At 40.7% G+C, this 27,962-nt stretch overlaps 1 protein-coding gene across 8 annotated transcripts in view; it reads right to left on the bottom strand.

Annotated features, from left to right (window-relative positions):
* LOC120061098 (sushi, von Willebrand factor type A, EGF and pentraxin domain-containing protein 1-like) overlaps positions 1-27,962 on the bottom strand; it is a 144,277-nt gene that overhangs the window by 11,679 nt on the left and 104,636 nt on the right. For all 8 annotated transcript variants that reach the window (XM_039010639.1, XM_039010644.1, XM_039010643.1 and 5 more), the window contains one exon: positions 7,504-7,686. In XM_039010639.1, coding sequence (XP_038866567.1) covers positions 7,504-7,686 — 183 coding nt within the window. The remainder of the gene's footprint in view (positions 1-7,503; positions 7,687-27,962) is intronic.

Genomic DNA, 27,962 nt, shown 5'->3' with positions numbered 1-27,962 from the left:
ATGAGAGCATCAGCTGTTCCGGACCACTGTGTGATCACTCTCTCCGTAGCCGATGTGAGTAATTACCTTTAAACAGGTCAACATTCACAAGGCTGCAGAGCCAGATGGATTAACAGGACGTGTACTGCGAGCATGCGCTGACCAACTGGCAAGTTGCTCCCGAGTGGTGCAGCGGTCTAAGACACTGCATCCCAGTGCTTGAGGCGTCACTACAGACACCCTGGTTTTAAACTGTTGAGGACAGAGGGCGCTGTTTTCACTTTGGGGGAAAATCGTGCCCAATTTAAACGGCCTCGTACTCAATTCTTGCTCGTACAATATGCATATTATTATTACTATTGGATAGAAAACACTCTCTAGTTTCTAAAACCGTTTGAATTATATCTGTGAGTAAAACAGAACTCATTTGGCACAAACTTCCTGACCAGGAAGTGGAAAGTCTGAAATCGAGGCTCTGTTCTAGGTCCTGCCTATAAATGGGCATGATACGTATTAGTATACATGCACGTCATACACCTTCCCCTGGATGTCAAGAGGCGGTGAGAGAAGAAATGGAGTGTTTATCTTGGTCTGAAGTGGAATAAATCCTCTTGGAATGACGTGTCACCCATTTCCTGTTTTCAGGAAGGCGTGAGAAGGAACCGGGGATTGCCTTATGAAAAGCTTTCATTATAGGCGACTACTATCTCCGGCTTTGATTTTATTTGATACATGTGACCATATCATCGTAAAGTATGTTTTTTCAATATAGTTTAATCAGATTATTGAAATTTTTTCGGGAGTTTGCCGTGTTCCGTTCTCTTCCGTTTGTTGACCTGGAGAGATTCGTGCCACTTGGCTAGTGTGCTTGCTAAATCGAGAGGGAAAGAGGCCGTTCTAAATCCAAACAACGATTGTTCTTGACAAAGGACCCCTTGTCCAACATTCTGATGAAAGATCAGCAAAAGTAGGAAACATTTTATGATGCTATTTCATATATCTGTCGTACATGTGAACTAGTCGTTGGCGCCCAGCTTTTGGGTACTCTCTAGCTATACCGAAGCTGTATGTCGTAATGAAGTTATTTTTAGAATTCTAACACGGCAATTTCATTAAGAACTAATGGATCTATCATTTCCTATACAACATGTATTTTTTAGTTATGTTTATGAATAGCTATTTGGTCAGAATATGTGTGTCAGAAAAAGTGTCAGAAAAATATCCGGACGTTGTGGGAAAAAGTAGCTACGTTAGCACAATGTATAACCACTGATTTCAGCTCTAAATATGCACATTTTCGAACAAAACATAAGTGTATGTATAACCTGATGTTATAGGACTGTCATCTGATGAAGCATATCAAGGTTAGTCAAAAATTATATATCTTTTGCTTGTTTGTTACGATCGCTAACTTTTGCTACTGGGAAATGGCTTGTGTTTCTGGCTATTGTGGTAAGCTAATATAACGCTATATTGTGTTTTCGCTGTAAAACACTTAATCAATCGGAAATATTGGCTGGAATCACAAGATGCCTGTCTTTCATTTGCTGTACACTATGTATTTTTCAGAAATGTTTTATGATGAGTAATTAGGTATTTGACGTTGGTGTCTGTAATTATTATGGCTGCTTTCGGTGCAATTTCTGATTGTAGCTGCAATGTAAACTATGATTTATACCTGAAATATGCACATTTTTCGAACAAAACATAGATTTATTGTATAACATGTTATAAGACTGTCATCTGATGAAGTTGTTTCTTGGTTAGTTAGGTTGGCTTTGTGCATGCTACCTGTGCTGTGAAAAATGTCTGTCCTTTTTTGTATTTGGTGGTGAGCTAACATAAATATACGTGCTGTTTTCGCTGTAAAACATTTTAAAAATCGGACATGTTGGCTGGATTCACAAGATGTGTACCTTTCATTTGCTGTATTGGACTTGTTAATGTGTGAAAGTTAAATATTTCAAAAAAATATATTTTGAATTTTGCGCTCTGCCTTTTCAGTGGAATGTGGGAGGAGTTCCGCTGGCGGAACGCCAGAGCAGTACAGGTTAATCCAGGCTGTACCACAACCGGCCATGATTGAGATAGGGCGCCGCCCAATTTGCCCAGATTCGTCCGGGGGTTTGGCCAGTGTAGGCCGTCATTGAAAATAAGAATTTGTTCTTAACTGACTTGCCCTAGTTAAATAAAGGTTAAGAAATAAAAAAGTGTCTTCACTGACATTTTCAACCTGTCCCTGACGGAGTCTGTAATACCAACATGTTTCAAGCAGACCACAATAGTCGCTGTGCCCAAGAACACTAAGGTAACCTGCATAAATGACTACCAACCCGTAGCACTCACGTCTGTAGCCATGAAGTGCTTTAATAGGCTGATCATGGCACACACCACCATTATCCCAGAAACCCTAGACCCACTCCAATTTGCATACCGCCCCAACAGATCCACAGATGACGCAATCTCTATTTCACTCAACACTGCCCTTTCCCACCTGGACAAAAGGAACACCTACGTGAGAATGCTATTCATTGACTACAGCTCAGCGTTCAACACCATAGTGCCCTCATAGCTCATCACTAAGCTAAGGACCCTATGACTAAACACCTCCCTCTGCAACTGGATCCTGGACTTCCTGACAGGCTGCCCCTAGGTGGTAAGGGTAGGTAACAACACATCCGCCATGCTGATCCTCAAAACTGGGCCCCTCAGGGGTGCGTGCTCAATCCCCTCCGTACTCCCTGTTCACTCATGACTGCATGGGAGGCACGACTCCAACACCATCATCACGTTTGCTGATGACAACAGTGGTAGGCTTGATCACCAACAACGATGAGACAGCCTATAGGGAGGAGGTCAGAGACCTGGCTGTGTGGTGCTAGGACAACAACCTCTCCCTCAACGTGATCAAGACTAAGGAGATGATTGTGGACTACAGGAAAAGGAGAACCGTGCACACCTCCACTCTCATCGACGGGGCTGCAGTGGAGCAGGTTGAGAGCTTCAAGTTCCTTGGTGTCCACATCACCAAAAAACTAACATGGTCCAAGAACACCAAGACAATCGTGAAGAGGGCACGACAAAGTCTATTCCCCCTCAGGAGACTGAAAAGATTTGGCATGGGTCCTCAGATCCTCAAAAGGTTCTGCACCATCGAGAGCATCCTGACCGGTTGCATCACTGCCTGGTATGGTAACTGCTCGGCCTCCAACCGCAAGGTACAATAGAAGGTAGTGCGTACGGCCAGTACATCACTGGGGCCAAGCTTCCTGCCATCCAGGACCTCTATATAAGGCGGTGTCAGAGGAAGGCCCTAAAAATGTTAATAGACGCCAGCCACCCTAGTCATAGACTGTTCTCTCTGCTATCGCATGGCAAGTGGTACCTGAGCGCCAAGTCTAGGTCCAAGAGGCTTCTTAACAGCTTCTACCCCCAAACCATAAGACTCCTGAAAAGCTAATCAAAGGGCTACCCAGACCCATCTTTACGCTGCTGCTACTCTGTTTATTATCTTGGCATGGTCACTTTAACTCTACCTGCATGTACATATCTCAATTACCTCGACTAACTGGTGCCCCCGCACATTGACTTTGTACTGGTACCTTCTGTATATAGCCTTGCTATTGTTATTTTACTGCTACTGTTTATTTATTTGTTACTTTTATTTTTCTACTTAACATGTTTCTTAACTTTGTTGGTTAAGGGCTTGTAAGAGTCATGACGTGGCCCTTTCTGAGTGTAGATCATGGCCCACGTGAGCATAGACATTACGTCGGCGTCACAGAACCACAATTTTCTACTAAAATGTATAAAACCCACTCCTGATGAAATTCACACCAGACCACGGAAACCCCGGTGTAAGTTGCAAATGGTTGAATTTCTAAGACTAAAACATGCCAGGAGATGCTGGTGTGTGGAGTGGTTTAAACTACAACTCTACCAAAGGACAAGACTATACCATGTGAAGCATTGGCTACACGGCTAGAAGTGGTTCAACTCTGAGACTATCGTTCCCTACAGAATAAGAGCAAATTTTAGACGTATAATTATTAGTCTGCTGTTAAAAATGACGCAAGTCTAGAACGAGAATACTAACAACCGCCGAAGCATCTATTCTATGAGAACATTTATGAATGGTACTCTGAAGTATGCATTCTAACCACCTACAACCACAAAAGACAGACCAATTTTCGGGGAAACACAAGCAGAGACTTTTGTCGACTCTCTCCAGCAGATGGACCGGCGACCACAGAGAGAGACAGCAAGAAATACGTGTAAATATGTCAATTGCAATTTATTTTAGAATGAGCGGTCATCGTTCATGTAAAGTATTAGCAATTTCTATGAGTGTAGTAATCCTCTATTATTTGTTTACCAAGCCAACATATTGGTTTCGCCCGCTAGGGACTTTTCTTTGTACAATGTAGCAACACGATGTATGAACTAATTGTGTGTGTTTATGTATTTCTGTGATTATTTAGTTAGTAAATAAGCCAATTTGTATATCGTTGATTCATAATTTATACTAGGGTTTGTGCACATAACCAAGAATTTTACAACGTTTGGAATGAGACTGATGGAAGGTAAAGATTAATAATCATTAATAGAAGACTGTACTCGATAAGATATGAAAATATGTGAAGAGTCGATATAAGGACTAAACAATTTCCCGTGGTGCCCCGACTTCCTAGTTGATTAAAGTTTCTGATCAGATTAATCACGTAATAATAATTACACCTAAAAAACTGATTTAATAAAAATAAGTCTTCACATTTAATGATAGTCAAGACAAGACATAAGTAAGCATTTCACTGTAAGGTCTACACCTGTTGAATTCGGTGCATGTGACGAATAAAATTTGATTTATAAACTTAAAAAGCATCTAGACATTATCTCCCATTTCTTTTAGACTAGCATTTGGTTTTCAACAGCAGAGAGGTAAAAACCTTACCGTCTGTCTCTCAACTTTCTCAATATTGAATTGCGATCGCCATCGTCCCATATAAAGTGAATGTGTCCGAACGAGACAGACAGCTATTTGAGCTGGTTGTCATAGCAACATACACAACTTTTTCCAGTTGAATGGCTAAATCGAAACTTTGTTGCCAAAACTAAAATGGATGAGTGGAACATTTCTTTTGGATATTTTTGTCAGCAAGACTATTGATGAATCAGAAAAAGAGATGGCAAAAATACCCAGGCATGCAGATTTGGGGGATACTGCATTGAATGACCTAGAGAAAAGCTGCAACGAAAAAAAAACAGTTAAGAATACAAACTGGGCTGTGCGTTGCTTCGAGGGCTGGCTAGCAGAGAAGAAAAAAGTTGTTGACTTCAAAACTGTCACTAAGGAAGAGTTTAACATCCTTTTCCGACAGTTTTGTGGAAATGTACGAAATGGGAAGGGTGAGCAGTACAGCATAAGTAGCTACCTGGCACTCCGTAGTGGGCTCAACCGGTTTCTAAATGACCCACCCATCGGTCGCAGCTGGTGCCTTATGAAGGACACTGAATTTACCATTTTTAACCATGTATTTCTGGGCAACATCAAACAACTAAGGCAGCAAGGAAAATATCAAAACAGCTACCCTCAAAACACCGATAAGGACATGGCCCTGTTCCAAAACTCCCAGGCTCTGAATCCCGGTACACCAAGGGGTTTGGTCCAAAAAGTGTGGTTCGACCTCCAGTTACCTCTGGGTCGAAGAGGAAAACAGACAACTAAAGCCCAACTCATTCCTCGTGAAAACAGACGAGAACAGTATGTTGTTGATAGTCTGTTTGGGTTAATTCTAAGCTGCACTCGTAATTAGGCTACTGGAAAACAATAACGCATTCTCTCTCAGATACGCCACCCTCGCATATAACATGGCCACAAACAATCATCTGGACCCAAGGGAGAGGGGCTGGGAGTCCAAGAGGGGATTCATGTTCGAACGGCCAGGGAACCCACTGTGCCCGGTGGCATCACTGGAGAAATATCTATCGAAATGCCTGGATAACCCCCTTGTATTTTATCTCCACCCAAGGAGAGGAGGGTGTATCGGGGACTCGATCTGGTACATGTCAGAGCCGATGGGCGTGAACTATCTGGCAGCACTTCTACCCAAGATCTGCAGGGCAGCAGGAACAACTACATACACAAATCACAGCATCAGGACCACGACAGTCCAGAAACTGGCCAGTGCTGGTTTAGAAGCGAGGGAGATTATGTCAGTGAGTGGGCATCGGTGCGAAGGTTTTCTCCATAGCTACTGGCGTCCCTCACCGACAGACAGAAAACACTCGAGCAACATCCTGGCCGAAAACAAAGAGAATACTGCAGCACCATCAACACCCAAAAGGCTGAAGCAAGGCAGCAGAAGTAGTAGCACAGACTCCGACAGATATTTTAACCATCCAGGTGAATGTACAGATAAATGTGACATACAATAAGTAGCTATAGCTATGTCAGCTGTGGTGGATAACAAAGAGTATGGTTTTGTTTATTAAAATCACCTCAAATTAATGTCATGGATTGTCTTTCTTCAGTGTCCTGACAAAGCTCATTCTTATAGATGTATTCAAATAAAGCTAACTAGAAAACAGCTTAAACAAATGCAAATGCTTTGCTGTTATTCTGGCTCCACTTTGACGTGGCTAAGTTAGCCGTAGTTGGCTAGCTAGCAAGCAAGGGATAAGACCATTGCCAGCCAGTATGGCATTTAGAACGAACGACTGGTTCGCGTCCATAGATGCAGAACAAAAGACTGAATACGGTTGCGTCTCTAGCAATCCTACATTTGTGTCAGGAATATATCTTGTGGAAGGATGAAATAGTATGAATAAATTAATACAATTTTAATTAAAAAATTATGAAAATATGTCAATCATTATTTGAAAATGTTGGTAACTTGTTGTATAAAAGTGATAATGTCCTCGACGCCGGTGTTTGGAGGATATATTGGCACGGTTTGCCGGCACTCGCCGAAAACGAACAACATCCGTGCCAATACATTCTTCAAACACCGGCTTCTCGGGCATTATCACTTAAATGTCTCACGCACATCTCTGCTTATGTTAAAAAAAACGTTTATCAGGCTAGATAGTGATATTTTTGTAATTTATTTTTTAAATGAGGTCATCTGGACCCTGACCGTGCTCATGATTGTGAGGTGGAGTAATGTAATCTGATTACTTTCCCTTTAAGAGGCATTAGAAGTAGACAAAGGATTCATCAAACGCATTTGGGGTGTCATCATAGTGGTCTCTGACTTGTGGTCAGACTCGCTCAGGTGGAACAAACTTAAAAATTGCTCCATTTTTCAAAGCTGAATTGAATGTCATTGAGAAAACAGAAAGGTGTTGAATCCTTTCTGAAGTCAAATAATCCAAGAAGTAATCTAGTTTTCAAAAGTATCTGTAATCTGATTACAATATTTTATCAGTGTGAACAGTTCATACGAACAGTTCTATGTTTTGTTAACAACCATAATTGTGACTGTTTAAAACAGAAGGGGGTAAAAAGGCAAGCTTTCAACGTACTTTTACACTCAGGTGGAGCTGGCTGGAATTCTCCGTCCTTTTCACAGACTATGGATTTAGTTCCAACCAGAGTGAATTCCTTCTCACAGCTATATTCCACAACACTTCTATAGCTGTACTCGTCTTCAGGTGGGATAACAGGTCCACCGTTGACAATGGTGGGGGGCTTTCCACACTTCACCACTGCAGAGTAGAACACAACAGCAGTTATGAACCGTTTTGATCTAGGCACAAGCATAGAACTGTTACAGTTATTGTTATTTTCACTTGACATGCTCCTTCAGATGACTAACCTTCACATACAGGAACTCTGCCATCCCAGCCTCCAACCAAACAGTTCCTTACACCGCTGCCCACAAGTGTATAGCTGAAAAAGTGAATGATTAGACAGTATTTGGAGCATTGCTTTTAGGATAGCAAGGGTTACAACAGAGACAACTCTGATCTCAAGCAAGATAGTAAAGGAAGATCATAGGCTAAACATTAAACATTTCCTTCAGCTTTTAGGGAGGGGAAATTTGATTAAGGCCTACATGGAAATCATAAAATTAGGCCTACAGATTAACAGCTTTGTGAAGCATGACAGTTGACATGTTAAAGCACTTAGTTCAGCCCATGAAGATAGACTCATCATGGACATTGCTAATAGGGCTTCCAGCATTTTAAAATAGCCAACTGGGTGGGGATTGCTATGAGTTGGGAGCCCAGTGAAGAAGAATAAAAATGGACAACTTTAAAACGTAGGGGTCACAGATGCTATAATGGCACGGATACAAAGATGAGTGCTCTCTCTATGGATCAGCCCTATGAGAGACACAGAGAGACAGAGACAGAGAGACAGAGAGATATGAGGCAAATAGCCTTGCACTGACCCAGTGTCACAGAAAGCAACAGCCCTGGCACCAAACAGAACCCCCGAGAGATTATATCGGCCGTTTAGCACTTCTCCTGGTGAGCCACACGGCCTTACTGAAACAACCATAAAGAAAAATAGTCATGTACGGAGGAAATGTAGGCTAGCCTGACCTGTTTTGTGCCAACATCCCACTCATTGCCACTCTGTTTCATATGCCAAACATGACATGGAGTGGCAAGGAGTGGAATGTTGAAACAAAACAGGTCCAGATTCCAGGCTAGGCTACTTTTTCAGTGAGTTTTATGAATGGGCAATGAATATATCAAGTTGTGAGTGGGTGGGTAAAAACTGTTTAGTGAAAAGCATGAGCTGGTGCATACCCAAAAGAGTTAGAGGAGGTGCTGACTAACGGTGAGTAAACTATAGGGTATAAAAATAAATAAGAGAGTTGCACACTGTATACACAAGCTCCCAGTTATTTATTGGGTAAACCACCAACTTCCTGCATCACTGTGCCTTCTTCAGGGTAATATCATGAATGCTTGAACCAGGTTATATAAACAACCAGTGCAATTAATGCAACCATTGACTAGTGAGGAATATGTCATAGTAATTAGGGTGGTGAGGATGAAAAAGTTACTGTTAAAAGACAATAGTTTACAGCATGTTAAATATATTAGGCTATTGTTTTCATCATATTACAACATGATTAGATATTGTACATAGTATTAACATGAAAATAGATTACTATTTCATATATATTTAATTGTTTCCAATTAATTTCATCTTAGTTACATGCAATCCTTTAGTTCAAACGCAATGCATAATAAGCATCTCTACAAGGAAACATCTGGCTGCACGCTGATAAGCTGTGTTAAGAACATGTTCATTTAGCAGACCTGGTCATAAAAAAAAAGGGGGAATTGTTTATAAAAAAGGGCCTGAGGTCCAAGTCAACATTCAGACCACTAGTATTTTTGTATAGGAGATCCAGGAGGCCTCCCTCTGTAGTAGTAGGGTCTCAATGTTACCGCCTCTCCTTGGTAGGGTAACATGCTCGATACCATTTTGTATTTGATGAAAGAGATAGGATGGTTAGCTTCAACAAAGTGGGCTGCTACTGGGTAGTCAGTGTTCTTACACCTGATTGAGCTGCGGTGTTCGGCTATGCGTTGTTTAAATTTTTTCCCCCCTTTGTCCTACATGGGTTTTCCCACATGGACAGGTGAGGAGATGGATTCCTCCATGTGTCTTGCATGAGATGACACCACTAACAGGGACGTTTTTATTATGACACCTCACTATTGTCACTGGTTGCACAAACGGTTTGTCTATATAACCTGAGGTGCGTTCAGTTCGCTTGAACGGTTGCTACATTGCAGAACGGTTTGTGCTGAACGACACGTTTCCCCAAATCGCTCTGGAACAGACTTTGAGGTACATTTGCTCCCGTGTGGCGAGGTGTGGCTTGAAGCAATGAGTGACGTATTTAAAAAGGACAGAGCCACGATGACAAGGCTCCCCAACCCCTCCACGTTTTTCAACAGGTCGTTCCGTACAGCACCGTTTCCGTTTAATTGAACGCTCCAGAACGTAAACATTTACTCAACGCAGCCCTGGTTCAAGCATTCATGATATTACCCTGAAGAAGGCACAGTGATACTGAAACATTGGTGGTTTACCCAATAAATAACTGGGAGCTTATAGAGTGGGAGACTATTTTTATTACTAAAAACATTTACAGGAATATGGCCGAACTTTTTAGCACAATAAAAAATACAATTATTGGAATTACATTCGCATGTTAGTGTCACTGTACTCCACACGCCAGCAGTACAGGTGACTAATCGAGACCCTCCTGCACTGACATATCCAGTTGCACACTCAAAAGTTGCTTTTGTTCCATCTCCAAATTTCTCTTGAGTTGATGTAAGAAACATGTTTGACCCTTCTAACGGTATGGGTTTGGAGCAGTCTTGACCTGAAAACAAAGGAGACAAAATTGAATGACCAAGGTGGACAAATACTGGAGACAACACCTTCAAAACCCACATTGTCTCACGTCAGATGGCCTCATTCTAACCCGACACGCAGTTGCCAGGAGCCATGTGTCTAACTAAACGTGGAACTCATGGTGCTTTCAAGACAACTCAGACACTCGAAGGGTTAACATTTACGTACGTGTTTTGCGTAAAGCTTCCCATTGGTCGATTCTGATATTTTCCAAGTGGGAAGCTCTGAGCTCATTTTTCTACAGTGGGTTTCCAAGTCGAAAATGTTAGTTTTGACCTGTCTTGAAAGCAGCATCTCTTAAAAATGTAGATTTTGCTCATTCTCCAAACACTAGTTCTTAGTTTTGAAAATCACGCAGATATAACGCACTGGTTACCAGAGACGGAAGTGGAAGCGAGACACCCCACTCTGTTTTTTTCTGGTTCAATTAAAGGCAAACGAACTAAGTAGATCAGACTCAGTTACCAGTGCATTGGTGTCTATAGGAGACCCACCCCGTTAAGTAGACCAGAATTTCCCCCCAAATGTAAACAGCCTGAGTGAACCATCTTTGCTGGCTCCTACGGAAAGACATGCTTGATCAGCTCCTCTTGCCCCAGCTAGCAGCCTTGTGCTAGCTAGTTTGCCAGTTTGTTGATGAAGTTGTATGCCACTAAAGATACGGGACTGTTCTAAGAAATCACCATGCATCTGACTGACAACTGGCACTGTCTCACTACTTTGTAACATTTGGCTAACGCGATGACGTCGCAGCTAGAACCGTCAGCTGTGCTGCAGAATTCGGCACACTAATCAGAACATTAACTATAATGAGAACGAATGTGTTATTCGATAGAATTTCAGTACACTATCAGTGTAGACGGCCGTCGCGCAATCTGACGTGAGCCAATGCTTCAAACCATAGATGGTATAAGCAAAGACAGTACAGTATGAAGATATACAGGCTGTACCACAACCGGTCGGGATTGGGAGTGCCATAGTGCGGCGCACAATTGGCCCAGCGTCGTCCGGGTTTGGCCGGTGTAGGCCGTCATTGTAAGTTGTTCTTAACTGACTTGCAAAGTTAAATAAAAGGTTTAAAAAAATGCTATGTCATGGCAACGTTATCTAGCATAGCTCACGCGAAGAAACGCGTCGTCTGGTCTACCAGTCGCGTCGCACTGAACTGCGCATGTCGTCAACTGAAAAGGCACTCCTATTCCATATAAAGTTGGTCAAACAAAAAATGTTAACGTGTCAGTGTCACACGGTTGTAGTAATGACAGGCTCAGCTATATAAAGACATTGGCTCGAATCTAGGTTGCCTTTCGAATTTTTCACTTCACAGACTTGCCAAATTTCTATCCCGGTCGAGAAGGGCGTAATTGCGGCTCGCAAGTAAGGGCGTTCCTGCATGTGGGCATTTCTGTACGAACTCCTCTTTATACTTCTATTGGGGGTGCTCCAGTACATAACGTTGGATGCCAACCACTGATAAACCCTGCAGAAGAAGCTAGCTAGGACACCAGGAGACACTGGCCGTGTCCGAATACCCATATTTGCTTCCTAAAATAGGCCACTTGAGTATGCGAAAGAAGAAAGTTTAATTTTATAAAAATATTTTATATTTGAGATTCTTCAAAGTAACCACTCTTTGCCTTGATGACAGCTTTGCACCCACTTGGTATTCTCTCAACCAGCTTCACCTGGAATTCTTTTCCAACAGTCTTGAAGGAGTTCCCACATATGCTGAGCACTTGTTGGCTTTTCCTTCACTCTGCAGTCTAACTCATCCCAAACCATCTCTATTGGGTTGAGGTCAGATGAATGTGGAGGCCAAGTCATCTGATACAGTCTCCATTACTCTCCTTGGTCAAATAACCCTTACACAGCCTGGAGGTGTGTTTTGGGTCATTGTCCTGTTGAAAAACAAATCCCACTAAGCTTGCCTAGTTAAATAAAGGTTAAATAAAAATAAAAAAATAAGCGCAAACGAGATGGGATGGCGTGTCGCTGCAGAATGCTGTTGTAGCCATGCTGTTGAAGTGTCCCTTGAATTCTAAATAAATCACAGACCATGTCACCCGCAAAGCACGCCCACCATGCTTCATGGTGGGAAACACACATGCAAAGATCATCCGTTCACCTACTCTGCGTCTCACAAAGACACGGCAGTTGGAACCAAAAATCTCAAATTTGGACTCATCAGACCAAAGGACAGATTTCAACCGGTTTAATGTCCATTGCGCGTGTTTCTTTATTGGTGTCCTTTAACAGTGGTTTCTTTGAAGCAATTCGACCATGAAGGACTGATTTATGCAGTCTCCTCTGAACAGTTGATGTTGAGATGTGTCTGTTACTTGAACTCTGTGAAGCATTTATTTGGGCTGCAATTTGAGGCTGGTAACTAATGAACATGTCCTCTGTAGCAGAGGTAACTCTGGGTCTTCCTTTCCTGTGGCGGTCCTCATGAGAGCCAGTTTCATCATAGCGCTTGATGGTTTTTACGACTGCACTTGAAGAAACATTTTAAGTTCTTGATATTTTGCGGAATGACTGACCTTCATGTCTTAAAGTAATGATGGACTGTCGTTTCTCTTTGCTTATCTGAGCTGTTCTTGCCATAATATGGACTTGGTCTTTTACCAAATAGGGCTATCTTCTGTATACCACCGCTACCTTGTCACAACACAACTGATTGGCTGAAACGCATTAAGGAAATACATTTCACAAAATGAACAAGGCACACCTGTTAATTGAAATGCATTTCAGGTGACTACCCCATGAAGCTGGTTGAGAGAATGCCAAGAGTGTGCAAACTGTCATCAAGGCAAAGGGTGGCTATTTGAAGAATCTCAAATATAAAACATATATTTATTTAAAAATAAATTGGTTACATGATTCCATATGTGTTATTTCATAGTTTTGATGTCTTCACTATTCATTTACAATGTAGAAAATAATACAAATAAAGAAACCCCATTGAATGCATAGGTGTTCTAAAACTTGACTGGTACTGAACACCTAAAATAACATTGCAGGACTGTGGTTGGGTTCAGGACCAGTTCTTGTGGTAGCGTGTGGGAGTCGGACAGAAAGCCAGAGGAGTGAAACTGGGCTGGCATTCTGCACATTTTCTCATCAATGAAACATCTGATCAATACATTTTTATGTTCCCAAAACTATAATCTGTTACGAACACATTGTACTAAATTTGATAGACTTGAAGCTTTGCCAAAGTTGAAAAAAAATGACATTGTTTAGAAGGAGTGCAAGGTTGAATTGAGTTTGTGCACAGATACACTTCACAGAGGAGGCGTTCCGTAACGGAAATATACAAATACATGCTATAATGAGCCAATAGGATCTCGCTAGCTCGTTATTGGCTTTGCCCACTATGCTTCCTTTGCTCCCATTGTAAACGACACAGATAGGTATTGATAACTAACCCCAAAAAACGTTGTCACAAACGCATTGCGCCTCTAGGTTTGAAAACTGTGGTATAAGCAAAAACAGTACAGTATGAAGATATGCTAAAACTGCTTCTCCAATAGCAATAGACCCAGTCGGTACTAGATATATCATTATGACCCTGCGCGCCTGTGGGGAAGACAACCTGTGGTTACCCCATCGGCTTACTGCAGACTTTCAAAAACAATTTTATTGTAGTCTGCTTGTTTTAGTCAATTACAAAAGTACATTTAAGAATAGTACAACATGTCTAAAGATGTTTAACATTGCCTTCTCACTACTAAAAACATAATATTATGGGGATTACATCATGCCCCTTTTCATGACAATGCTAAGAGCCAATTGAGTGAGTGCTAGCTAGCTACCGGAATATTCCCATAGAAAAAAAAAGATTGCCGTTTTGAAACTGCAGTAAAAGTGCAGTGGATTGTACCAAGACTGCCAACTTATTTTGTAAGGGTTAAGCTAGCCAAGATAAGCTAGCTAAACGTCTTACCTGTGATTAAATGTTTTACACACACACACACACACACACACACAAGCATTCAGATCCCTTTACTTTTTCCACATGTTGTTACGTTACAGCCTTATTCTAAAATTGATTAAATATGTGTTTTTCCTAATCAATCCACATCCCATAATGACAGTGAAAACAGGTTTAGAAAATTTTGCAAATGTATAAAAAATTAAACAGAAATACCTTGGTTTACATTTCAGACCCTTTGCTAAGAGACTATAAATTGAGCTCAGGTGCATACTGTTTCCATTGATCATCATTGAGATGTTTCTACAACTTGATTGGAGTCCACCTGTGGTAAATTTAATTGATTGGACATGATTTGGAAAGGCACACACCTGTCTATATAAAAAGGTCCCACAGTTGACAGTGCATGTCAGAGCAAAGACCAAGCAGTGAGGTTGAAGGAATTGTCTGTAGAGTTCCGAGACAGGATTGTGTCGAGGCACAGATCTGGGAAAGGGTACCAAAACATTTCTGCAGCATTGAAGGTCCCCAAGAACACAGTGGACTCCATCATTCTTAAATGGAAGAAGTTCTGAACCACCAAGACTCTTCCTAGAGCTGGCCGCCCGGCCAAACTGAGCAAACGGGGTTGAAGGGCCTTGGTCAGGGAGGTGACCAAGAATCCGATGGACACTGACAGCTCCTGAGGTCCTCTTTGGAGATGGGAGAACCTTCCAGAAGGCCAGCAATCTCTGCAGCACTCCACCAATCAGGCCTTTATGGTAGTGGCCAGACGGAAGCCAATCCTCAGTAAATCCTCAGCACATGACAGCCCACTTGGAGTTTGCCAAAAGGGACCTAAAAGGACTCTCAGACCATGAAAAACAAGATTCTCTGGTCTGATGAAACAAAAATTTAAAACTTTGGCCGGAATGCCAAGCGTCACATCTGGAGGAAACCTGGCACTATCCCTATGGTGAAGCATGGTGGTGGCAGCATCATGCTGTGTCAATGTTTTTCAGCGGCAGGGACTGGGAGACTAGTCAGGTTTGAGGGAAAGATGAATGGAGTAAAGTACAGAGAGCCTAGACGAAAACCTGCTCCAGAGCGCTCAGGATCTCAGACTGGGGCGAAGGTTCACCTTCCAACAGGACAACGACCCTAAGCACACAGCCAAGACAACGCAGGAGTGGCTGCGGGACAAGTCTGGATGTCCTTGTGGCCCAGCCAGAGCCTGAACCCGATCGAACAGCTCTTGAGAGACCTGAAAATATCTGTGCAACGACGCTCCACACCTAACCTGACAGAGCTTGAGAGGATCTGCAGAGAAGAATGGGAGAAACTCCCCAAGTACAAGTATGCCAAGCTTGTAATGTCATACCCAAGAAGACGCCAGGCTGTATTCGCTACCAAAAGTGCTTCAACAAAGTACTGAGTAAAGTGTCTGAATACTAAAAATTTGCACAAACCTGTTTTGCTTTGTCGTCATTGTAAATAAGAATTTGTTCTTAACTGACTTGCCTGGTTAAATATATATTTTTAAATACATTATGGGGTATTGTGTGTAGATTGGGGGGGGGGACGATTTAATCTATTTTAGAAAAAGGTTAATCTAACAAAATGTGGGAAAAGTAACGGGGATATGCACTGTATGTATCCTACTTGAACACAGCGTCCCCACATATCCCACTCCAAATAGCCTGAAGCCACTGGCTTCTTTTCACACCGAGGTAAAGTTGTTTTTATAATCGCACATTCGACATTCAGCGGATATTCGCCAAAAGCCATTTGACAATCAATAACTAATTCACCGCTTGTCACAAAATCAAACTAGATATGACTTATTCTATAAATGTCTAGCATAGTTTTACAACCTTTGTTTTGAGAAGAAATTCAAGCTGACTTGATAGAAATACATAACTATGGCATCTATAAAATGCCATTTAAACAGTATAAATCAATAGCGTTTTCACTGATGACATAATCAAACAAGGTATGATTTATTCTATAAATGTCTAGTGTACTTTTACAGCCTTTGCTTGGAGTAGAAATTCCAGTTTTGATTTGATAAATACATAAAATCTCAAATATTGCTTTTAAAGACAGAAAAAAATCTATAACTAATTCAGTGATACACAGAAAAGTGAAAATATGCATTTATTTGCAATAACTTTAAAGAAATGTTAATTTCAAGTGCAATTTGTTCTATATGAAGTTGTACAATGTTTACAATCTTACATTGTATGCCAAATCAATGTTTGCATTTTTAGTGCAACACATTTTAAAGTAGTTACAAGGCACAACAGTCATTTATTCATGTCTCTAATTTAACAAGAAAGAGGGCCCTTCCAATCATTTTCTACTTTGGCTTTGTTGAAGTTCTTCTTTGTCATCTCCAGACAAGCTGAACGGTACCATCTCCTGAGGTAATAGATTCAACTGTTCAACACTTAAAGCCAAATATTTTATACCCTGGGTATTTCTAGAACACATTCTGGAAAGTCTATAGATTCAGTTGTCACTTTATTAGGTACAACCCCCTTTGCATCTGGAACAGCGTGAATTCAAAACTGTTGATGAAACTGGGAAAGGAGCTAGACTGTTCACGTTATGTCCAGTTGAAGTTTATTACAGTCAGTACACGTTTTGGAACTTTTCTGACTTACAAAAGACCATCAGACTGTGCTGTCATTTTGCACATTCTAAAGTTCTAACAGTAACAGAATACCTGAATACTTCTCTGCATGCTTTAGTGTCTAGCAAGCCAAGACCACAGGACTTGGTGTATGTAGGAGCAATTTATTTTTGTGAATAGGGTGGTGACCCTAATAAAGTGGCGAGTCTAGAGATCACAGACAACTCCCTTTGAGCAGTGTCTGTCTGTTATACGTTTGATCAATGGGTATAATGGTAAATCTGATCCCCAAGGTCCTCATAGGCTCACTTGGATATTTAGGCTCACTTGGATAATTCTTTCATCTACATAAAATATGTCTTTTAAAGTATAAATACCTTTCTAAGACCACTGTCTTTCTGGATGTTTTAAAAGGTTTGCAAATAGTTCTTTCTGCAAGGAAATTGAATCGAAAGGGATATGGTAATACCTATGTAGGTGACGTAGTTTCTCTACTGGTATAATGGGTATAAATGTGTGGTAGTTGCACACCTTCCTGCTGAATTATGTAGAGCTGATTTGGGGGGTCAGTTTGCGCTGTTCTGTGAAGGGAGTAGTACACAGCGTTGTACGAGATCTTCAGTTTCTTGGCAATTTCTCGCATGGAATAGCCTTCATTTCAAGAATAGACAAGAATAGACTGACGAGTTTCGGAAGAAGTGCTTTATTTCTGGCCATTTTGAGCCTATAATCGAACCCACAAATGCTGATGCTCCAGATACTCAACTGGTCTAAAAGCCCGTTTTATTGCTTCTTTAAATCAGAACAACAGTTTAAATGTGCTAACATAATTGCAAAGGGTTTTCTAATGATCAATGAGCCTTTTAAAATTATAAACTTGGATTAGCTAACACAACGTGCCATTGGAACACAGGAGTAATGGTTCCTGATAACGGGCCTCTGTACGCCTATGTAGATATTCCATAAAAACTCAGCTGTATCGAGCTACAATAGTCATTTACAACATTAGCAATGTCTACACTGTATTTCTAATCAATTTGATGTTATTTTAAAGGGACAATTTTGTTGCTTTTCTTTCACAAACAAGGACATTTCTAAGTGACCCCAAACTTTTGAACTGTAGTGTATGTTATGGTTCACTCTTAGTTTTCCTTATCTCCACTGTGGAATGTCCATGTTGATCCTATTGGTTGTCTTGGTCCTCTTGATCCACCAACCGGTCTTCTTTGTTAGTCAGGCCTGACACCTTCATCCTGTAGTTTTTTTCCTGTAATCTAATTTAATATGACTTAAGATGCCAAATGTTATGGCCAGGCCCCTTCTAATAGGGTATAACAGACTCGTTAGAACTTTGACCACATGCCCTCTAGACGGACTACATGCCCTCTATCAAAAACTGTTGTTTACACAAAACAAAAGGTTGTAAAAGTATGCTAGACATTTATAGAATAAATCCTACATAGTTTGATGTTTGTGACAAACGGTGAATTAGTTAATGATTTATACAGCTTTAATTGCATTTTAAAGATTTGCATTTCCATCAAATCAAAACTGGAATTTTTATTCAAAACAGGTTGTTTGTAAAATGTCATTTATAGACTAAACCATATCTATTTTTATGTTTGTGACAATCAATGAATTAGTTATTGATTTTTACCATTTAAAATGGATTTTGGCTAATGTATGTTGAATGTCCGAATCTAAAAACAACTTTACCTCGGGTCTTTCCATTGGCTCCATTTCCCTGCATGGAAGCATTGCAAACCATCTGTTGGGATTTTTGACCTGGCTTCATGTACTCCTGAACAACACTGCAGCCTATCGACATGTTGTGTTATTTCTGTATAACAAAAATAAATAATCGACAACGACCAAGTTGCCGATTTTACAATGGGGGTCAATAGGAAACTAATGTTGGTTTCCCCCAATTTGTATCCCAAATTTTCTCATTACCATCTCAAACCGTGGCCTGGTCTATTTGACAAGCGTTCCCGGAAGACTCGGAGTGTTGCGCCTCTGGGTTTAGAAACTATGTGGTACACGCTTCAAACCAATGAATGGAAACATGCACTCATAGAAATAGAGTTCTGCTTCTAGATGACCCTACCTTGAACAGTGAGAACCATGAAGGCAAGGTGGACCATCCAGATTGTCAAGGACCAACAGACGTCTTTAGAGGGCTGCATGACGTCTTCGTTTCCTGTAACAAGCAGCAGCAGCATACGGTTTCCTGGATTGGTTGGTTTGCTCTGTACTGTAAAGTTTGATCCCCTCTTATACGGATTAATTTTTCTCAATATCCACTTGTCGTAATCACACTGTGTTCATAATAAAATATAGGCACAACTAAGTTAGCTAGCTGGTACTGGAGACTGCGAGCTAGCTAGCATGGCTAATTAACGTTAGCTAGCTACTGTGTTTGCGTACATCGCACTTTTCTTCTATAACAATGTCCAATAATGATCAGTTTTAGTATTAGGAAAACTCATAGTCTTACCTTATTGTTCAAGTAGTGTAGCTACAACCTCTTCAACTGGCAACTCTGTCTGCCTGTTTCGCAACAGCAAATTAACGTTTATTTTGCGAACTTCCTGGATGGCAGCGGTCTTGAAGTGAATAGTGGAATTTGCGGTTTGCCTTCAAAATAAAAGTTCCCCATGTGAACTAATCCAAAGAGTGGAATAATGCCATATTTGGACTAAATACTGCTAAACAAGGTTGTAATGGTGTTGCATAACTTAAAAATAAAATACAGTAATGAATTATATTTACAATAAATACAAACAGTCGAAATCCCACTGTGGATGTATTAGATCAGGGGTATCAATTTGTCTATCACTGTGTGTAGCCAATTGAACCATCTTGAGGGATGACTGAAATACTTTCCCAGAAACCTTCTCAATTAAACGTTAACTGCAAATTAGGCTTACATGGCAGAAGTAGTGTATATCATGAGTAAGTATGTTTTTTATATATATTATTTGTCATTTGCTAACTTAGCCATGAAATGCGCAATGGCTCTGTACTACTGCTGCTATTAACACATTAGATGGCACATTCCTCACTTGCTATATGCCCAATTAAAGGGGAATTATACAAAATAAAACATTTCTTTCATCCCCCCCATCCCTGAAAAAGGTATTCAGATTTAAGCATTGACATGGACCCTCCGAGTTGTTTTAACCATTATTCTACCAGGTATATTGCCAGAAAATATAGTGCACGACTTTCTATTGTACACTAAGTACCTGGGGAAGAGTTGCAGGGAAGAGAAAAATGTGCCTATTTAAAAGCTAGTTTTGTAGCTCACAACATGTAAAAAAAAATATAAAAAATTTAAGTAGCTCATTCTAGAAAGATTTGGAGACCGCTGTATTAGACAGACTGGACTGCATAATTGCATTGGGTGCATACATATGCACCGTTACCCAATTTCCAGCAGTGGAAAAAGTCTCCAACTATCATACTTGAGTAAAAGTAAAGATACCTTAATAGAAAATGGCTCAAATAAAAGTCACCCAGTAAAATTCTACTTGAGTAAAAGTATAAGGTTTAAAAAAAAAAAAAAAATAGGCGTCTATGTTTGCTTCACATTTAGTCCAGTCTGGTCCAGCCTTGATTTGGCCCAAACATAGATGTCTATAAATTACATATTTTCAACTTTCATTGAGAAATGAAAATTTACCTGATTTCAATGTCCGGAAAATACATATTTTCACCTTTCATTCAGAACCTAAATCGAACTTCAACGTCTGGAAAAATACATATTTTAGACATATTTTCAGCGTAATTTTTGTTTACTGGGACTATTCTTGTAGGCAGTGACGGATTTAGGTATAGGCAACATAGGCAGCCGCCCGGGGCGGCCGCACTATTTTTTTTGTAATGGTGACATTGATATCAGGTCACCATGTGGGACTGTGGGTCAATTAACCTTGTCGGAGTGTGTGCCCTGATTCTAGTTTGTGAGCTAGGCAGGCTACTGCCTGGGAAGGTCTCCCACTCAGAAGTATGAGATGGGGAGGGGGTAGGTTGACCTCAGGTCTCCCCACTGGAAGCCCGAGTTAGGGGGAGCGGGGGAATCTATCAAATAGCGCACCTCTAACTTTGTACAGTACTAATGCAATTAGTCAAATCAGTCACACTACGAAATGCTACCAAATAAACCACAATTCATTCATAATACTGTGAATATATAGTTTCACAGACATATTGTTGCATTTTTTTTTGGTTTGTGCGAAATCGTTAAGAATAATATAAAACCAGTCTGCACACCACCAAGGTGAATTGGTTTAATCTTGACTTGGTTGACAGTGTTGGGGGATGGGTAATGTATTGATGCTCCAGTGCCAAATCAACACAAATGGATAAGAAAAGATCTAAGCCATCAGGTGCCGAGTTTAGGAAAAAGAGGAAAGAAGAAGAGGAGAAACGCGAAAAAGATAAAGGTATGCAGCTATGTCATCTCTTTATGAGTATAATATTATGCATTTAATGAAATAGGCTAGTGTAACAGGGTTGGTTATGTTTCCACTTGCCTCTAAAGAAATGTGTATTTAATGTTCAAGCATTCTTATTGGTTAGTTCAACTCTGATGACAATAAGGTGTGTTGTGATTGGCCCCGCTTGCAGATAGGGGGAGATCGCGAACGTCAGGTCTTCCCAGTAGGAAAATGTGATGCAAGGGGTAGGTCACGTTCTGAATACTGTTTTCTATTTTCTATTTTCCAATGTGTACAAGTTTGCTGTACATTACTGATTTATACATGTGTGGGTATATGGTACCTGTTAAGGATTGAGGGGCTTTCTGGGATGTGCTTTGGCATATGATTGCTGTAAATAAGTGTGTTAGCTAGCATACACCGATGTCATGGTCACATAAGCCACTGCTGACACAGTTGTCTTCATGCTACAGATTTTGCCATCGACAGCCATCAATACTGTTAAGCCCTGCACAACTAACGTGCTGTTTCCCATTTAACAACAGGTATTTACACATGTTATATTTTGTATTGTATTTTGTTCGCCCAGTAGGAAAATGCAATGTAACAGTTTAAATTTTACGTCTGTCCCCTCGCCCATACCCAGGTGCGAACCAGGGACCCTCTGCACACATCAACAACTGACACCCACGAAGCATCGTTACCCATCGCTCCACAAAGACCGCGGCCCAAGGGGAACCACTACTTCAAGTCTCAGAGCAAGTGACGTCACCGACTGAAAGGCTGCTAGCGCGCACCACCGATACCTAGCTAGCCATTTCACATCGGTTACATTCACCCCCCTTTCGACCTCCTCCTTTTCCGCAGCAACCAGTGATCCGGGTCACGGCACCAATGTAACAGTTTAAATTTTAAGTCCGTCCCCTCCCCCATACCCAGGCGCGAACCTGGGACCCTCTGCACACATCAACAACTGACACCCACGAAGCATCGTTACCCATCGCTCCACAAAGACCGCGGCCCAAGGGGAACCACTACTTCAAGTCTCAGAGCAAGTGACGTCACCGACTGAAAGGCTGCTAGCGCGCACCACCGCTACCTAGCTAGCCATTTCACATCGGTTACACTAGTATAACACTGATGTTTGTTAGCCTATGTTGCTTGCTATGCAATTACACATAGTGCGACAATATTCCGTTTTCTGTCCAACATGCTACATAACCTGTTGAGGACAGAGGGCGCTGTTTTCACTTTGGGGGAAAATCGTGCCCAATTTAAACGGCCTCGTACTCAATTCTTGCTCGTACAATATGCATATTATTATTACTATTGGATAGAAAACACTCTCTAGTTTCTAAAACCGTTTGAATTATATCTGTGAGTAAAACAGAACTCCTTTTGCAGCAAACTTCCTGACAGGAAGTGGAAAATCTGAAATCGATGCACTGTTCTAGGGGCTGCCTATTAAAGTCCTTGATATTTATTAGTTTAGATGCACTTCATACGTCTTCCACTAGATGTCGACAAGCAGTGAGAGAAGAAATTGAGTGTGTAACTTGATCTGGGCTCGAATTATAGCTCTTGGCATGACGTGTCACCAGTTTCCTGTTTTCTGGAGAGCGCGAGGAGGGACCTGGATTTGCCTTCTGATAAGCTGACGTTATGGACGACTAATATCTCCGGCTTTGATTTTATTTGATACATGTGACAATATCATCGTAAAGTATGTTTTTTCAATATAGTTTAATCAGATTATTGAAATTTTTTCGGGAGTTTTGCCGTGTTCCGTTCTCTTCCGTTTGTTGACGATGGAGAGATTCGTGCCACTTGGCAAGTGTGCTTGCTAAATCGAGAGGGAAAAAGGCCGTTCTAAAACCAAACAACGATTGTTCCCGACAAAGGACCCCTTGTACAACATTCTGATGGAAGATCAGCAAAAGTAGGACCCATTCTATGATGTTATTTCATATATCTGTCGTACATGTGAACTAGTCGTTTGCGCCCAGCTTTTGGGTACTCTCTCGCTATACCTAAGCTGGATGTCGTAATGAAGTTATTTTTAGAATTCTAACACGGCGATTGCATTAAGAACTAGTGTATCTATCATTTCCTATACAACATGTATTTTTTAGTTATGTTTATGAATAGTTATTTGGTCAGAATATGTGTGTCAGAAAAAGTGTCAGAAAAATATCCGGACGTTGTGGGAAAAAGATGCTACGTTAGCACAACGTTAGCACAATGTATAACCACTGATTTCAGCTCTAAATATGCACATTTTCGAACAAAACATAAGTGTATGTATAACCTGATGTTATAGGACTGTCATCTGATGAAGCTTATCAAGGTTAGTCAAAATTATATATCTTGCTGGTTTATTCGCTATCGCTAACGTGCCTATTGCTATCGCTAACGTGCCTTGATGAATGAATGCGGTAGTGTGGTAGGCTATTGTAGTAAGCTAATATAATGCTATATTGTGTTTTCGCTGTAAAACACTTAAAAAATCGGAAATATTGGCTGGATTCACAAGATGTTTGTCTTTAATTTGCTGTACACCATCGATTTTTCAGAAATGTTTTATGATGAGTATTTAGGTATTTAACGTTGGTGTCTGTAATTATTCTGTCTGCTTTCGGTGCAATTTCTGATTGTAGCTGCAATGTAAACTATGATTTATACCTGAAATATGCAAATTTTTCGAACAAAACATAGATTTATTGAATAACATGTTATAAGACTGTCATCTGATGAAGTTGTTTGTTGGTTAGTTTGGTTGGTTCTTGGTTAGTTAGGTTGGCTTTGTGCATGCTACCTGTGCTGTGAAAAATGTCTGTCCTTTTTTGTATTTGGTGGTGAGCATAACATAAATATATGTCGTGTTTTCGCTGTAAAACATTTTAAAAATCGGACATGTTGACTGGATTCACAAGATGTGTATCTTTCATTTGCTGTATTGGACTTGTTAATGTGTGAAAGTTAAATATTTCTAAAAAATATATTTTGAATTTCGCGCTCTGCCTTTTCAGTGGAATGTGGGAGGAGGGCCAGAGCCAGACAGGATAACATTGGATATAATTTCACAGTTTCATCATGATAATGTGTGTAGTCCGCAGCAAAATGATTACAACCTAACTAGCACATTATTGATTTGGTTAACTTTTATTGAGGTGACAAAGGTTTTCTGTGATTGTATTGACTAAGTCCTGAGCTCAGTAAGGAGAATTTCCAATGCTGTAGGCTAACTTAAAATACGTCCATATTATGCTGCTATTTTGTATCTTTTGTGATATATTGAGTCTTTTGTGGTGAATAAAAATTACAGTTAGTGCAGAATGGTCTTTTGGGGGGGGCTGCCACTGCTTGTAGGCGCTGCAATTTCTTTTTTTTTTGCGCAGGAGGAAGGCAGGTCTGGGCTTCGCCCACTGAACGACACACCGAATGACGAATTTCGGTGTATTGATATGACATTTCGCTTAGTCTCAATCTCAGTATTTCCCAACCTACGTTTTTGTGGGCATGTATATGGTTGTCCTTGTTCGGAGGAGTCTTTCAGTAATGTTCCTATCAGCTGATTCATTGCTAAATATACGAGCTGACACAGTACATCTCTGGTAGGTAGAAACTATGAAAGATAACACATTTTCGCGCTTGATGACAAATGTGAGTGAAAAACAGACCATAAAAAATGTGTGCCTTGAGAAGTTCTGATATTAGTGTGTGTTGGTCATTCGAAATAAACAACACTATCAGGCAAGTTTGTATGTAGTGGGGCGGTGTCTGCATTTGCTATGAATGCCTGACTTTGTGATTCACTATGAGCTGACGAATACACAGGAAGTCGAAACTTCCCGATGAAAATACGTCAAATGAAAATGTGCTCGTTCTAGCTTGTGGTTTGGATAATGTTTATAACGTTTATGATAAACGCAGTGGTGTAAAAAGTATCCAATTTTCATACTTGAGTAAAAGTAAAGATACCTAGATAGCTAGAAAATGACTCAAGTAAAAGTGAAAGTCACCCAGTAAAATCCTACTTGAGTAAAAGTGTAAAAGTATTTGGTTTTAAATGTACTCAAGTATCAAAAGTAAATGTAATTGCTAAAATATACTAAAGTATCAAAAGTAAAAGTATAAATCATTTCAAATTCCTTATATCAAGAAAACCAGATGGCACCATTTTATAGTTTTTATTTATTTACGGATAGCCAGGGGAACGCTCTCACCCTCGGAGAGAATATACAAATGAAGCATGTGTTTAGGAAAGATAAGAGGCAGTAGGGATGTTCTCTTGATAAGTGTGTGAATTAGACCATTTTCCTGTCAAAATGTAACGAGTACTTTTGGGTTTCAGGGAAAATGTATGGAGTACATCACTTTCATTAGGAATGTATTAAAGTAAAAGTATAAAGTTGTCAAAAATATAAATAGTAAAGTACAGATACCTAAAAAAAACGACTTAAGTAGTACTTTCAAGTATTTTTTAGTTAAGTCATTTACATCACTGCAAAAACGTAATGTTGTTAATATAGTAGTGACTATATTCCGTGGGAGATTCAGGGTGAAATTCCCTTCTAAAACCAAGATATGGTCACTATGCAGGGTTCTCCCCAAATAAGAGGGGCGTTGCACTACCTTGTCGGCTTGGCTGCGCCACTATGTAAAGAATTCAGAGTAAATTACTTAGTAATACTTAGTAATGATAGAGTAACTACACTATATATAAAAAATAATGTGGACACCCCTTCAAATTAGTGGATTTGGCTACTTCAGTCACACCCGTTGCTGACCGGTGTATAAAATTGCCATGCAATCTCCACAGACAAACATTGGCAGTAGAATGGCCTTACTAAAGAACTCACAGAACGGGACCGTCGAGTGCTGAAGCGCGTAGCGCGTATTAATTGTCTGTCCTCGGTTGCAACACTCACTACCGACTTCTAAACTGCCTCTGGAAGCAACGTCAGCACAATAACTGTTTGTCGGGAACTTCATGAAATGGGTTTCCATGGCCGAGCAGCATCTCACAAGCCTAAGATCACCAATGCCAAGCATAATCTGGAATGGTGTAAAGATCGCCACCATTGGACTCTGGAGCGGTGGAAACGCGTTCTCTGGAGTGATGAATCACACTTCACCATCTGGCAGTCCGACGGATGAATCTGGGTTTGGCGGATGCCAGGAGAATGCTACCTGCTCCAATGCATAGTGCCAGCTGTAAAGTTTGGTGGAGGAGGAATAATGGTCTGGGAATGTTTTTCATGGTTCGGGCTAGGCCTCTTAACTCTACAGCATACAATTACATTCTAGACGATACTGTGCTACCAACTTTGTGACAAGAGTTTGGGAAAGGCCCTTTCCTGGTTCAGCATGACAATGTCCCCGTGCACAAAGCGAGGTCCATACAGAAGTGGCTTGTCGAGATCGGTGTGGAAGAACTTCTGTTCATGGCCTCCCGAGTGGCGCAGCAGTCTAAGGCACTGCGTCTCAGTGCAAGTGCTTTTGTTCTCAGAGTTGTAAATGCAAGCAGAGCAGAAACTGGCTACTGTTTAGTTGAGTGATCTAGCTGGCAAGGTAACTGCTGTTTGACAACAACAAAAAAGTGTATTCCCAGTGCTGAGCTAGTAGTGTAACTGACATGTTACATTAGCTAATATTTCATCCCCTCTTGACTTAGGTGAATGACCTGCAGTGGCGGTTCTAGCTTATATGGCTCCCTGGGCGAACTACCCCCCCCCCCCCCCCCCCCCCCTTTAGCCGCCCCCAACAAAAAAAGCACCATTCTGCACTAACTGTAATTTTTATTCCGACATTTGGAACAACACAAATAAATAATCATAACATTTAAAACTATATATATATATATATATATATATATACAAAAATAAGACTCATAAATAAAATAAAAAGAAGTAACAAAGACAAATAGAAACAAATTTAAGTATATAAATACAAATAAAAAAAGAGAATCTAATTATTACACTATTACCCTATTGCTAACAAAAAACACACAAATAAAACAAAATTGCACAAATCCTATATCACACAAATAGAATAACACACTTAGAAAGAAGAGAACCTGATTATTACACTATTGCACTTCAAACAAAAAACACACAAACTAAATTGCAAAACTAATTGCATTAGTACTGTACAAAGTAAGAGGTGCGCTATTTGATAGAGTCATCCACTCCCCCTACCTCAGGCTTCCAGTGGGGAGACCTGAGGTCAACCTACCCCTGCCCCCTCCCCATCTCGTACTTCTGAGTGGGAGACCTACCCAGGCAATAGCCTGCCTAGCTCACAAACTACAATCAGGGTGTAACGGCTGTCGTCTTCCTCCTCGTCTGAGGAGGAGAAGTTTGAAGGATCAGAGGACCAATGCGCAGCGTGGTAATTGTTCATCTTATTTAATGGAAGTGAACAACTTAAAATACAAAAACAACAAAGTGACAACCGAAACAGTACTATCTGGTGCAGACACACAAAGACTGAAAACAACCACCCACAAAACCCAACAGAAAACAGGCTACCTAAATATGGTTCCCAATCAGGGACAACGATTGACAGCTGCCTCTGATTGAGAACCATATCAGGCCA

The sequence above is a fragment of the Salvelinus namaycush genome, chromosome 16, assembly GCF_016432855.1.
Source record: "Salvelinus namaycush isolate Seneca chromosome 16, SaNama_1.0, whole genome shotgun sequence".
NCBI lineage: Eukaryota > Metazoa > Chordata > Actinopteri > Salmoniformes > Salmonidae > Salvelinus > Salvelinus namaycush.
This window is presented reverse-complemented; position numbering and strand designations above follow the sequence as displayed.